The sequence below is a fragment of the Physeter macrocephalus genome, chromosome 20 (genome assembly GCF_002837175.3).
Source record: "Physeter macrocephalus isolate SW-GA chromosome 20, ASM283717v5, whole genome shotgun sequence".
Lineage (NCBI taxonomy): Eukaryota > Metazoa > Chordata > Mammalia > Artiodactyla > Physeteridae > Physeter > Physeter macrocephalus.
Window position 1 is genome coordinate 67,738,656 of NC_041233.1, and position 14,067 is coordinate 67,752,722.

The 14,067-nt window shown below is 46.2% G+C and overlaps 1 protein-coding gene across 29 annotated transcripts in view; it reads left to right on the forward strand.

Moving 5' to 3' along the window:
• Positions 1-7,072, forward strand: part of TCF7L2 (transcription factor 7 like 2) — a 206,969-nt gene extending 199,897 nt beyond the window's left edge. For 18 of the 29 annotated variants that reach the window (XM_024121314.2, XM_024121316.2, XM_028482066.1 and 15 more), the window contains one exon: positions 4,924-7,072. In XM_024121314.2, the coding sequence (XP_023977082.1) occupies positions 4,924-5,347 (424 nt within the window). In that variant the 3' untranslated portion in view covers positions 5,348-7,072. The remainder of the gene's footprint in view (positions 1-4,923) is intronic. The other 11 variants (XM_024121324.3, XM_024121326.3, XM_028482074.2 and 8 more) reach the window with 2 other exon arrangements.
• Positions 7,073-14,067: the final 6,995 nt, after the last annotated feature.

Genomic DNA, 14,067 nt, shown 5'->3' on the forward strand with positions numbered 1-14,067 from the left:
GGAAAAATCAAAGCATTCTGTCCTTCTGGTACCTTAGTGTGTCAATATATTTTGACCTCGTTCCCATCTACTTCCCCGCTGGCATCAATGACTAATGATCCTCATTCTTCAAAATTTCCTTGCTAATTTTATGCCGTGTCCTCTCCCTACTTTTCTCTTTCTCTCTTTCCCCTGCTCTTACAAATAACATATCCCTGGTGGTAGGACCTAGACCACAGCCCTCACAGACCAGGACGGGCATTTAACCTTTTGCTTTGAAAGCCAGCATTCTGGAACTGGCCCGGCCCTGTCAATGCTTCCGTGGCATGTCTGTGGGACAGAGAGAGAGCCACCATGTCCCGAGGTTTCAATGAGCTCAAATTGGCAGCAATAGCATTCCCATGCACTTGGAGTCCAGGCACTTGGAGAAGGGCTCTGGGGCAGGCTTTTTTTGGTTTCGTTTTGTTTTTTTGTTTGTTTTCTGTTTCAAAACCACGTCTCTGGACAGAGGAGCTTGGTTAGCTGACATTGTTTTACAGTGCTGAAAAGAAGCGTGGCATTGAACGGCATGCACCAGCTACAGGGCTGCAAGCAGTGAGTCGTGCAGTCACGTACTGCAGTGCTGGTAGCCTGCAGAATGAAAAATATATATCCATACATATATTTAGAGAGACAGAGAGAGCACTGGTTCCAAAGTGAATCAGAAGAGTCCAAATTAAATGCCTGTGTTCCACCTGCAGGTTCCATCCAACCTGTAATTTCAGGGAAGGTGAAGGTGTAGGTACTTCCTTCTTGGTGGAGGGATACCAACTAGTTCCTGTCTCATTTCCTTTCCTTTAATGACCACCTTTGGTTAAATTTGTTGTTTCTTTGTTCTGATACAAGCAGTCTTTGAATTTGGAATATTATGATGGTAGGTATCTCAACACCCAAACACGCTCCCCTGTCTGTAGTGCGTCCCTTGTCACGTGTCCCTCTCCTCCACGCCCTGCCATGTGTTCCGTGTTTAGACGTTAGCTCAGATGTCCATTCCATTACGTGCATGCCCACCAGTCTCTTGTGTCTCTTCCCCCTCCCCTGACGCCTAACGAGAGATGGGCGAAGTGCCTCGCGTTGACCGAGCGTTGAGGGGAGAGAGGGCCCGAGAGTCTGTCTTGAGAGAGGCTGCCCTCCACAGGCGACCCTCGTGCCCATTGAGTGAGGACCGGGGGCCTTGGGTGCACGTCCAGCAGGAGAGGGACCCCCCCGCCCCCACCCATTCTATGAGTTGACAGTGTCCACGGAGGTGACAGATGGCCTTGCCACGCAGTCCCGGGGTCTTGTCTCTGCAACAGAAAAGAGTTTCACGATGCAGTTGGTGGAGGGTGTTAGGCATTTCATTAGGGCTGGCCTGGAAGATGGGAACCCTGCCGACCCTATCTGGGCGGTGAATTTGTGTCAGATTTTTATTTGCGCTGAGTGGGAAGATAATTAGCTACGGAATCCTGCCCTGAGACGCCTGCCGTGGTGAAGGGTTAGCTGACCGCAGTGCCCACTCCTAAGGGAGGGTTTCTCACGCTCTCTAGAAACGCACGGCCGACACCATTGTGCGCCCCTCGCAATGTGGTTTGTTGCCTGGTTTGTGTATTTTATTTGTGGGAGGTGAGTGGTGGCTTATGAATCCCTTTTCCTGCTTTGGAAGCAGGTAACTGCAAGTTAGACTTGGCACTTTGGGGGATGAAAGTTAATCATGACCAACATTGACCAGACAGACAGTCCTTTCTCACACCCAGCTGCACCTTGCTTAAAGCGGAGTGTGGAATCTTGCTCAGAAACGAGGATTTTCACGACGTTTTTACAGAACAAAAACAAACCACCTCAAGCCTTCAGAGCTGCTTCATCAACATGGTTCTCTACAGTGCAGCTTGGGGGCCGGGTGGGGGGTGCAGCTGTCAGTGTGGCAGCACAGGTGCTTAGAGGTCCTCCTCTCTCCTCAGCACCATCCTTCCTCTTTTCTGCCTCAGCACCCTTAGACCGTCCTTGGTGGCCATTCTTCCTCTGTTGGGGATGTCGTTTCATACTCTGAAAGCTTTAGCAGATGCATTTCTGCTCCTTTAAGTGCCTAATTCCAAAATAGGGTCAGGAAGAACTCTTACTTTCCTTTCAGAGTGAATCCATAAGAAGCTAAAAATGGATTTTTAAGGGGCCACCCCTTGCTGGGAGATGGAGCGTAGGTGGGGGAGGGTAAGAGAATGGGTTTTGTCCCTTTTTTCCTCAGTGTTTCTTCTTGACTTTGCCAGGATCAAGCTTGATGCTAAATCAGTAAGACAAAATGTGCTTTAAAAAAAAAAAAAAAAAAAAGTTGCAAAACGAGGCATTTTCTGGCCCGTCTGAAATGGACGTGTTCCACTGCCGTCTGCTCCGCCACCTCTTAGAAGGAGCGGTCGCCCTGTCAACATAGTCTTCGTGTCCCGTGTTCAAATGCCCCCGCTCATCCCCAGGACCACGGAAACTTCCTGTCATGAGGAGGGCAGGAGGGGGGAGGGGAGCACCAGAAATGCTCCTAGCCAATCAGGGCTCCTCGCTCCTTGCACAGGGCTTCTGATTTTATTTGACATTTGAGGACATTTTAACAAGATTCTGTTTTGAGCCCACCAAGTTGCTTTTCCCATCTTTTTCACTCTGCCCTAATATAGCATGGAACGCTGCTGGATGTCATTCCCTTGTTTCCTGTTATTTTTTTCCCCCTCTTTCTCTCATTTGTCCCTGTCCTCTCTCTCATTTGTCCCTGTTGCTTTCTCAGTTTTGCTTATGCCCCCCACCCCACCCCCTTTCTTCTCCCATTTTTAAAATGCATGGACATAGTTTTTTGAGCATGTTTTGATCTGCAGGCTAAGGTGGTTTAAAACTCTGAGAGGCTTAATTATTCGTCTTGAGTTTCTGGGATGGGAGTAGAACCCACAGTCTATTTCAGTCTGTCCCAGAGGAGAAAAAGGAACCTTGTCAAATTGAAGGTGAAGGGGGGCGCTGCCCTTGCTTTCGTAGAGTTCCTTTCGACCCAGAGCAGGGATGGATAGACCCTGAGGCCACCAGTCCAATGGGTCTTGGCCTCTGGGAGTCAGGAAGGGCTGAGCATGTGCCCTTTCACCCCCCCACCCCCTCCTCTCCTCCCTCCTGCCATCTTGCGGAGTCCACACCCCACGCACCGAGGGGCACCATCAGACAGCTCTGGGGCACAGACCCAAGGAGGAACTCATTACACCCACTTCCTTTCAAAGGCCAGTGACATCTGACAGTGGTTGCCTTCAACCAGGCAGCATCTTAGTTGCTTTCCCATGACCGGAAGCCAGCCGGCGCTTACAGACAAGAGTGTTATCAGCTGTAGTTCTGACTATATTCTCCTTAGATCAGCACATTCCCTGTATCTGCATTAGTTTTATAGCATGTGTGGGGTTGATCGCCAGGATCACTCTTCCTACCAAATATTATCCCATCAGACTGGGATGGATAATAGGAGAAGCTTTGAGGTCACACGCTTAATGTCTTGAATTGATGTCCCCAACTCTAGATGATAATCAAGAGAGGCTCTGAAATTCTCATTCCTATTTCTTAACATAAACAGGAGATGGAGAGGGGAGATTCTCGTTTTGGTGCAGGGCAAAATTAGTCTTTCTGGTTTAAACACTAATCCTGACGACCCCCATTCAGGAAGGTCCATGCTGTGATTCCCTGGCACTTCTTCTTTGTCATCACTTCCTTGTGACAGGCTGTACCCTCCATTCACTGGCCCCGGCATGTGGACCAGGGCAGGATGCCCCTCCATCCCATCTTCACTGTCTCTCCTTCTAGCCTTCTCACTATGGGGTGGGGGAGGGGAAGACCCCAAATCTTAAAAAACAAAAAAATCAAGTTTGAATCACAATTTAATCCACAACCTGCAGGCCATACAACCAGTTATTCTTGTTCCTTTGGATCATTTTCTGTTTTTCTTATTCTTCCCCCTCCCCCACCTTTGTTTATCCTCTTCTACCTGTTTTTTGGTGGTTTTTTTGTTTTGGTTTTTTTTTTGTTTGTTTTTGTTTTCTTTTTGAGTTTATTTGGTTTTCTTTTCGTTCCCCCCACCCCTCCCCCCACCCCACCCCGATTCTGACCTCTCTTGATTTGGTGTGGTTCTTAACAGACAAGCCCGAAAACTCTCTGGGCGCCAGCAGCCTCTGGTGGTGGTGCTGGTGGTGGTGGTGGTGGTGGTGGTGGTGGTGGTGGTGGTGGTGGTGGTGGTGGTGGTGGTGGTGATGGTGGTAATGGTGGTAATGGTGGTGATGGTGACGGGTTAAAACCTTTAAGCCTCTTGCTAGCACTGCCTTCAGCTCTGTGGGCTCAACAGTCAGCATTTTGAGAGTTTCAGATTGATACGAGGCGCCTTGGGTGGGAGCTCTGTCTTTCTCTTTCACACCCACACCCACACCCACAGACACACACACAGACACACACACACACCCACCATTGGTGGGGTAGGGGTGGTAGTGGTGGAAGTGGAGGAGGGTGGTTATGATGGGGAGTGAGGGCGTGTCTAAGCCAAAAGAGAAATAACAAGCTTTTGAGTTCATCTCAGTTTGCACCTAGCCACCTTCTGGCAAATCGGTGCCGCCGTCTACAGGTGGTACCCTCTCGCTTGCTGGCTTGTATTTGGGCACGGGTGGGGCGCTGGGCGTTTAGTGGGGGCAGGGGAAGCAGGTAGGTAGGGAGTTCTGTGGTCTGACACACTTGGTTTGCTGGAGCAGGCTTAGCTCAGTGAGCGCGGCACCCCAGCGTGACTGTAAAATCATCCCCTGGCCGCTGGGCCGCTGGGCGTGCCTCCGCAGGGCATCCGCTAGGCGACGTCACCTCGGCCCTGAGCGTTAGAGAACTCTCTCCCGTGGCACCTTTGCCCTTTATTCACAGATAACTCTCTTCCCCTGTTTCTAGGAGAAAAAAAAAGTGCGTTCGCTACATACAAGGTGAAGGCAGCTGCCTCAGTCCACCCTCTTCAGATGGAAGCTTACTAGACTCGCCTCCTTCCTCCCCCAACCTGCTAGGCTCCCCTCCCCAAGACGCCAAGTCACAGACTGAGCAGACCCAGCCTCTCTCGCTGTCCCTGAAGCCCGACCCCCTGGCCCACCTGCCCATGATGTCTCCGCCGCCCGCCCTCCTGCTTGCCGAGGCCGCCCACGGCAAGGCCCCCGCCCTCTGTGCCAACGGGGCCCTGGAGCTGCCTCCCGCCATCCCTCCCTCACCTCTGGCGCAGCCGTCGACATCTTCCTTACATTCCCACGGCTCTCTGGCCGGGACGCAGCCGCAGCCGCAGCCGCAGCCGCAGCCGCTCTCCCTCGTCACCAAGTCTTTAGAATAGCTTTAACCCTCCTCAGCTCCGTTTGCTCTTTTGTGGAGTGTTGCGTTCTGCTTTTCTTTATTTCCCGCGCCCCCTTCTGCCAGGTTTTTGTTTTTGTCCTCTTTTCCGTTTGTGCCACGTGGCTACATTAGTTAATGTTTATCGAGTTCATTGGTCAATATTTGACCCATTCTTATTTCAATTTCTCCTTTTAAATATGTAGATGAGAGAAGAACCTCATGATTCTACCAAAATTTTTATCAACAGCTGTTTAAAGTCTTTGTAGCGTTTAAAAAATATATATATATACATAACTGTTATGTAGTTCGGATAGCTTAGTTTTAAAAGACTGATTAAAAAACAAAAAGGAAAAAAAAGAAGCAATTTTGAAGCAGCCCTCCAAAAGGAGTTGGTTCTGTATTATTTGTATTAAATACGAGCTTGCGAACCAATCATTTTACATCTGGTTTTTAAACCATAAGGGCACAATGAATGCAGTGCCATTTACTTTTTTTTTTTTTTTCCTGTGTGAAACAACTTTTATTGTGATGTTACTTGTTATTGTTTAAATGTACAGAAACAAAGGGTTAAAATGTGTTAATATACCTTGTTCCATGGTGTTGTTCTTTTGGGGGGAGGGGGATGCTATTCAACAGTTAATGGAATCACAACGCTGTTGGACCAGTAGTATTTATTGCTTTAGAGGTTGCTTGTCAAACCTGTACGTTGTCCCTTTTAAAATATGTTTTCCTTTTTCTTGAAACTGTATAAAGTTTTTTTCCCCTTAGCATAAGCATCTTATATATAACAACTCATTTGTACAAGGTTTTTAAGTTTATATATAAAATGTGTATATATATATTTTTTGTTTCCCTTTTGGACTTTTTTTTTTTTTTTTTTTTTTTTTTTTTTGCCGTATGAAACCCAGATGCCGCCAAATGGACATTAATAGTTGCATTAAGGGATCAGTAGCATTAACAAAAGTTGCTTTAAAAGCCATTATGTAAAACAAGACTTGAAAATTAGTGAGGGAATTTTAGCGACGCTGTACGAGCAGCAGTGGAAATTCTCCCGTTTCCCCTGTGAACTCGCAGGCGAGCGCCCTGCACCCTGGGGACATGGACTGACCGTGTGCAAAACTTTATGTGCCAAAATTCTCAGTGACTTTAGCTTTCTCTCTCTTTTTGATGCTGTAATTTTTGTTCATCATGTTTTGCTGTGATGTTACATAGGTAGATTTGTATGTAGTTTTAATGTCACCTATAACAAGATGTGTTTGGTAGCAGATTGTCCAGAAAGCATTTTAAATGAAGAGGTATAAACCCTTAAGGGCCAAAAATTCTGTATATTAGATTACTCTTAAAGGAAAAACCAGCTGCCGCTTTTATGTACACGTATGACATACAAGTAGGTAGCAAACTTTAAAAATAAAAAAAAACCTAGGCATGTTGATGTTACAAAATGCTGTATAAAGCTGAAACCTGTTCATTCAGTGCCATTGTAGTTGACATGAAGCGATTGTAAAACTGTCTCCGATCTTTCTCTGGTTTATTAAAATGCTAACTATAACATTTTTTGTGAATACTTTGAATGTTTCCTAACAGTTGTGATGTTACTGTTCCGTTTTATGCTCTTATTCCAATTTCATTTTTAATGGTTTGGAAGCCATTTTTGTAATGAATAAATGTTCATGCTGTACAGTATCTGTAGCATGCCGTTCTGGATTAATAAAAGCAACTTAGTATGTGCAGATAAAGGCTGGTCACTTGTTTCTGTAATTTGGGTTTTATTTCTGGGGAAGCTGGATCCGCCTTAACCAGGAGAAATGTGTTCCCAAGCTGGAACTTGAGACCCCGTGGTTGGTGTGGGTGGTGGCTGGTGACTTGGATACCAGACAGGGGCCTTGGACTCTTATGAGGGGTTGCTTTCCACCCGCCCCCCGCCCCCTCATTCTTAATGTCCGTTTGCCATACTTCATGTACCTGGTTGGCTCATTTCTGAAAGCAAATGTCACTCTTCTGGCTAGAAGACTGTGAACTCTGATATATCCCAGTTGGCCCTCTCAAGAGTATCAAGCAGAAATGATTTAATTCCGGTTAATGAGAGTTCACCAGGAGGGGATTTAAGAAACCACATCATTGCCATTTAAAGGATCATTGATGTGAAAGTATCCTTATTTCTTTCTAAGAATTAACATGCAGGGAGAGATGGCAGGGTGAGCAGTTGTTAATTAAGCAAGAAGGTTTTTAGAAAATAATTGGATCAAGGTGCTTCCATTACAAGCTTGCGTGGAGGAGTCTTGCCATCCCTGAGACTCGAGTTCGGGGCTGTGCCCTGGCCGGGGTGCGCGTTCATCCTCATCGTCAACCAGGGGCCACAGTAAAGATCTTCCTAAGGTTTCCGCTGCTTTCATTCCTCACGCTGGCTAGGACGGATGGATGGATGGATACGTACGTGGTTCCACATATCTGGACAGCCTCACCTGCAAAGGACGTGATTTCATTGGGCACGGAAGCGGTCTGTGTCACTGCCCTTGTTACATACGGTTACACGGTGCTGTCCTTAAGGACTTTTCTTGGAAGCTCTGCTTTGCTCAAGGTGATTTTTGTTCTGTAAAATCTTGATATTTTGTTTTCACTTGCTTTGTATTCCTGGGAAGGAGTGATTCTGGTTGTCCTTCCCCATTTTATTTTGCACGCTGGGACCAGAGTGACCTTTGAAAACACAGATGACAATATCTGTTCTTTGTGGCAGTGTGCTGAGCCACTGATGGGCATTTTCTCATTCCATCCTAACGCCTACCCCCTGAGGTAGATATTATCCTCCCCCTCCACTCTCTGCTTTATTTTCTAAAACTGGGTTTGGGAACTTGGAGTGTGTGTCTTGTCCAAAACCACACAGCCTGTAGGTTGGTGGAGCTGGGATTTAAATTCAGCCCTGACTCCAAACCCATGCTCTTAATACCAAGTTATGCCTCCTCGCGTAGTAAAGATGGTCCTTCTCCCAAATGGAGTGACGGGGTGGTGCTTTTGATGGCTTCCTTGTCTGCTCCACCCCTCCTCTGCAGCACACACTCGCTTTCCCGTAAAAGCATTATTGCCCTTCTGCTTTCAAAGATGCAGTTGCCCTCTGCCTGGAAGGTCTGCTCTGCTCCTGCAGCCTCATTCCTCCTCATCCTTCCGGTCTCCACGTAGACCATAGGGATGATGTCTGTGATCTTTCAGCTTCCTGTCTTTCCCTCTCGTTAACGTTCTCATCCGCCATCGTGTCAATGGGGGTGGCCTTGTTAGGGCACTAATAACACCCCTCGCTTCTGTGGACCTTTGGGACTGGATCGTTCTTTGCTGTGGGGGACTGTCCTATGCACTGTAGGGTGTTAGCATCCCTGGCCTCTACCCACTAGATGCCAGAAGCACCCCCTTCCCACCAGTCATGACAACCAGAAATGTCTCCAGACGTTGCCAGATGCCCCCTAGGGGGCAAAATAACACCCAGTTTAGACCCATTGCTCTAGGAAACCGCCCAGGAGAGCAGGACTGTGGCTCTGGAGATCTCTGTTTTATACTAGGGTTCTGTTTCAGTGCCTGGCACATTGAGGCTGCTCCATACATACTGGGGGAAGGAATGAACGAGGTTGGCCAACTCCACACCTGTATTGCGGGAAGCAGGAGAATAGAAACTTTCCACAATGCTTCCAAATTTTGTGTTCTCAGAACTTCCAAGGTCTCAGTTCCTTAATCCTTTCAGCCGTGCTGGAGTATAAGTCATTGCCCTTGTAACAAAGGCCGAAAACGCCAGGTGGAAGGGGTTGCTGTTCTTCCATCGTCAGCCAGCCTGAGTACAGATCTCTTCCTAAAATTCAAAATGAGGATCACCTAGCCGCGTGCTTACTGCTCTAGAACATTTGAGCAATGCTTTGGGGATCTTCTCTCCACCCTAATGTGGAACTTCCCTTCCCCCCAAGCTTGTCTAATTCTGCACAGCCTGGGTTCCAGTCAAATGGCAGGCCGAGTCTTTGCCCCTTAACTCTCTTCTTCTTCTCCTTTTTTCTTTTTTTTTTTAATAAATTTATTTATTTTTGGCGGCCCTGTGTCTTCACTGCCGCGCGCAGGCTTTCTCTAGCTGTGGCGAGCGGGGGCTACTCTTCGTTGCGGAGCGCGGGCTCTAGGCACACGGGCTTCAGTAGTTGTGGCATGCGGGCTCAGTAGTCTGGCTCTCGGGCTCTAGAGCGCGGGCTCAGTAGTTGTGGCGCACGGGCTTCGTTGCTCCATGGCATGTGAGATCTTCCTGGGCCAGGGCTCGAACCCGTGTCCCCTGCGTTGGCAGGCAGATTCTTAACCACCGTGCCACCAGGGAAGTCCCGCAACTCTCTTCTTGACATCAGTTTGGTTTCTTCCTACCTCAGGAAGCTTATTTTCAAACTGAACATCTTTCTATTTCATCCATGAGAAGGATCTGTGGATTTTTTGTTGCTAAGGGACCCTAAGACAACATCTAGGAGCCCATAACCTCATCTCTGAGCCATATCATTCCTGACCTCTGTTGGGACCTGGCCAAGGAGGTTTGCATGTTAGGAGGGTGTATTAGTTACCTGTGGCTGCTGTAACAAAGTGACAAAGTTGGTGGCTTCAAGCAATAGCTCTCACAGCTCGGGAGGCCAGAAGTCCGAGAGCGGGTGCGTGCTTTCTCCAGATGTTCTGGAGCCTCTTCCAGCTTCTGGTGGCTGTCTACAGTCCTGGGTGTTCCTAGTCTTATAGCCACATCACTCAGATCTCTGCTTCCATCTTCACATCGCTGCCTCCTCTGCGTCTGTCCTGAATGTCCCTCTGCCTCTTCTAAGGATACGTGTGATTGTGTTTGGGACCCCTGGATGATCCTGGATAAGACGCTTCTCTCTAGGTCCTTAGCTTAATCACATCTTCCGCCATATGAAATAATATTCACAGGTTCTAGGATTGGGATGTGGATATATATATTTTAGGGGGCTACCCTTCAGCCCACTACAGAGGCATTTGCCAATTCTGGGACAATTGCAGAGTCTTAGCACAGAATCCTCCAGAATGGACAGTTGTTCCAGTGTTGGTGGTGGTTTTGGACAAGTCTGTGCTGAAAGTGATTATTATGGTAGGTGGTTTTCCATTTCAGATGATGGAAGGTTCACTTTTTATTCTGATGATGTGAATGCATGTAGGGTCAGAGGGCCTTTTGTCTGGACCCAGGTTGTGAAGAGAGGAAGCACCTGGGAGCATTGGCATGAACCTGAGCTTGGGGAATCCTCCATCTGACTCCCTCACTGGGTGTCCTTGGGTAATGACTTCATCTCTCTGAGCCTCTCTTTTTTTCAGCTAACACGTAGTGACAATATGTCATTTTGTCAACATGATAAGTGTCATTTTGACAGATTCTTGTGAGGGCTAGAATGCAGAGTGCCTGGAATAGTAAGTCATAGTGTTTATTATTATCACAAAAGCAGAAGGTCAGTCATAATTATTTGTTTTCCTTATTTCTCCTTGGGATTCTGCTAGTCCGGGTCTTTAAACCCAGGTTAGAGAATAAAAGAGATCTGGATGTGGAAGACACGTCCTCGTTGTGGAGTCGAGGGACCATGGGCCTGGGACGCTGTGACTACCCGTAGTCAGTCATTCACCTTACCTGGGACTTAATGACCCCATGAATATTTTTTCTACCTTTTGGGGCACCGCAGCTGTGGCTGGCCTGCTTTCTGTGGTATGTAAATATGTTTTAATTACAAGCCCTTTGGAAAGAAGCTAAGAGCCTAAAAGTCTCTTGTGCCTCAAGGCAAGTGCCAGAAACCGGAGCTGGGAATCGCTAATAAACAAGGTTAGAGGTTTGATTCTCTAGAGGGTTCCCATCTGGAGTTGGCATCCTCATCTCCCGTTTCAAATCTGGTTCAGCATTCCCAGGTGTGTGGCGATGGCAGAAGCCTGGGTGAATCCTGGTGTGGGTATGATGGGTAACACTAGTGAATTCTGAGCCTGGAGCATATGGGAATTTTTAAAGCTGGCATTTTGTGAGTGCACTTGATGGGAGCTGTGAGCACATTGATTCCTTGATTCATTCATTCATCTGACAACTATTTTTTGAGCACAAATTTGCAACCAGGTACTGTTCTAGGAACTGGCACATAGATCTGGGGGGAGTCAGGTTGGTCTCTGTTTTTCCATTTGAGCTCAGTCCTGCATCATCTTAACAAGACAGAGTCTTTAAGGAAAGGGGCCACAGACATTCCTGAGGCCTGGGCAAGCCACTCACCTGGAAAGTGGCTTCATATAAGGATAATGACCAGAGGATGTGCTAAAAACTCTACCCGTGTTTCCTCATTTAATCCTCATGGGAATTGAAATTGCTTTTATGTTCATTTCACAAGTGTAGAAAGTGAGGCTTAGCAAGGGTAAGTGGCTTTCTCAAAGACACATATCTGGGAAGTAATGAGTCCAGGATTTAACCCGAGGCAGCCAGACTCAGGAGCCTGCACAGCTAAATACCATGCTGTACTCCTCCTCGTGAAGTCACAGACCATCTGAGTAGCTGGAGAGAGGCAGAGGACGGAGCTAGTTTGATCCATGGCCTCGGGAGAGGCTTTTGCTATGAGATCACAGGGTTCTTTCCCTCTCTGTGTGCAGAAGGTTTTTTTTTCTCATTCTGGTTCCTGTGCAAGTAATAATAATAAAGACAGTTAATAATTACATGGATTGCACTATTTTGTTTTTTAAAAAAATGTATGTATTTATTTGGCTGCGCCAGGTCTTAGTTGCGGCATGCAGGATCTAGTTCCCTAATCGAACCTGGTCCCCCTGCACTGGGAGCACGGAGTCTTAATCGCCGGACCACCAGGGAAGTCCCTGGATTGAACTATTTTGGACTCATTGCTAGAAGTTGTAGAATCCTAAAATTAGAAGAAAATTAGAAGTATATGTATTATAATATTGTATATTATACTAGATGTGTTTCTCAGATTGTGGGTTGCAACCGGGTAGTGCATTTAAGTCCCACTTAAGAAATATATTGTCACTCCAAATCATGAGCATATTTTTCTCTCTTTTCTTCTAGAAGCTTTATTGTTTTACCTTTCATGTATAAATCAATGATCCAGCTGGTATCAATTTTGATATATGAGGCAAGGGTCAAATTTCATTTTTTTCTGTATGGGTGTCTGGTTGACCTAGCATAATTCAAATGACAGTATGGTTGTGGATCTGCTTCTTGACACTTGGTATTCCACTGATCATTTTCTAGCTTGGTGCCAATACCGCACTGTTTTAATCACTGTATCTTTGTAATAAGTCGTGCTATATGGCATGTAAGTCCTTCAATTTTGTTCTCCATCAAGATTATCGTGACTTTATTGTCCTTCGCATCTCTATATACATTGTAGAATTAGATTGTCAACTTCCATCTACACATACACAAACACACAACCTGCTGGGCTTTTTATTATGATTGTGATGAATCTGTTCTACAGTTTGGGGAGAAATGACATCTTAACAATATTGAGTCTTCTAATCCATGAACATTGTCTATCCCTTCATTTATTTATGTATTCCTTAATTTCCCTCACTAATGCTGTATTCATTTGCTAGGGCTGCCATAACAAAATACCACAGACGGGATGGCTTACACAGCCGAAACTTATTTTCTCACAGGTATGGAGGCTACCAGTCTAGGATCAAGGTGTTGGAGGTTTGATTTCTTCTACGGTCTCTCTTCTTGGCTTCCTGCTGTGTCCTCACCTGGTCTTTCCTCTTTGTGTGTCTGTATCCCCATCACCTTTTCTGATAAGGACACTGGGGATATTGGACTAGGGCCCACCCATATGTCCTTTTTACCTTAATTACCTCTTTAAAGAGGCTTAGGACTTCAACACATGAATTTGGTGGGGGATGCAATTTAGCGCATAACAAATGTCTTATGGTTTCATGTATAGAGGTTTTGCATGTCTTTCATTCAGCTTATCCCTAGATATTTTATATTTTTTAAATTTATCATAAGTGGTATTTAAAATTTTTTACGTACTATTTGATTATTGCTAGTATATCGAATTATACTTGATTTTTGTATACTGACCTTTTATCCAACAGCCTTGCTAAATTCACATATGAATTCTAATAGATTAGCTATAGCTTTTTTGGATGTTTCTATCCACACAATGATGTTATCTGCAAATACTGATAATGTTATTTCTTCCCTTTTCCTTCCCTTTCAATCTTTATACTCCCTCTTCTGCCTTCTTTTTTTCCCTTTATTGTGCTGGAAAGAGCCTCCAATAGAACGTTGAATAGGAGTGGTGATATTGGACTTCTTTGTCTTTTTTCTGAACTTAGGGAAAAACATTCACGATTTCACCATTAAGTATGTATAGTGTCAGCTGTTTTTGTAGATACACGTTATCAAATTAAGAAGATTCCTTTTTTTTTTTTTAAGATGTTGGGGGTAGGAGTTTATTAGTTAATTTATCTATTTTTGCTGTGTTGCGTCTTCGTTTCTATGCAAGGGCTTTCTCTAGTTGTGGCAAGCGGGGGCCACTCTTCATCGCGGTGCGCGGGCCTCTCACTATCGCGGCCTCTCTTGTTGCGGAGCACAGGCTCCAGACGCGCAGGCTCAGTAGTTGTGGCTCACGGGCCTAGTTGCTCCGCGGCATGTGGGATCTTCCCGGACCAGGGCTCGAACCCGTGTCCCCTGCATTAGCAGGCAGATTCTCAACCACTGCGCCACCAGGGAAG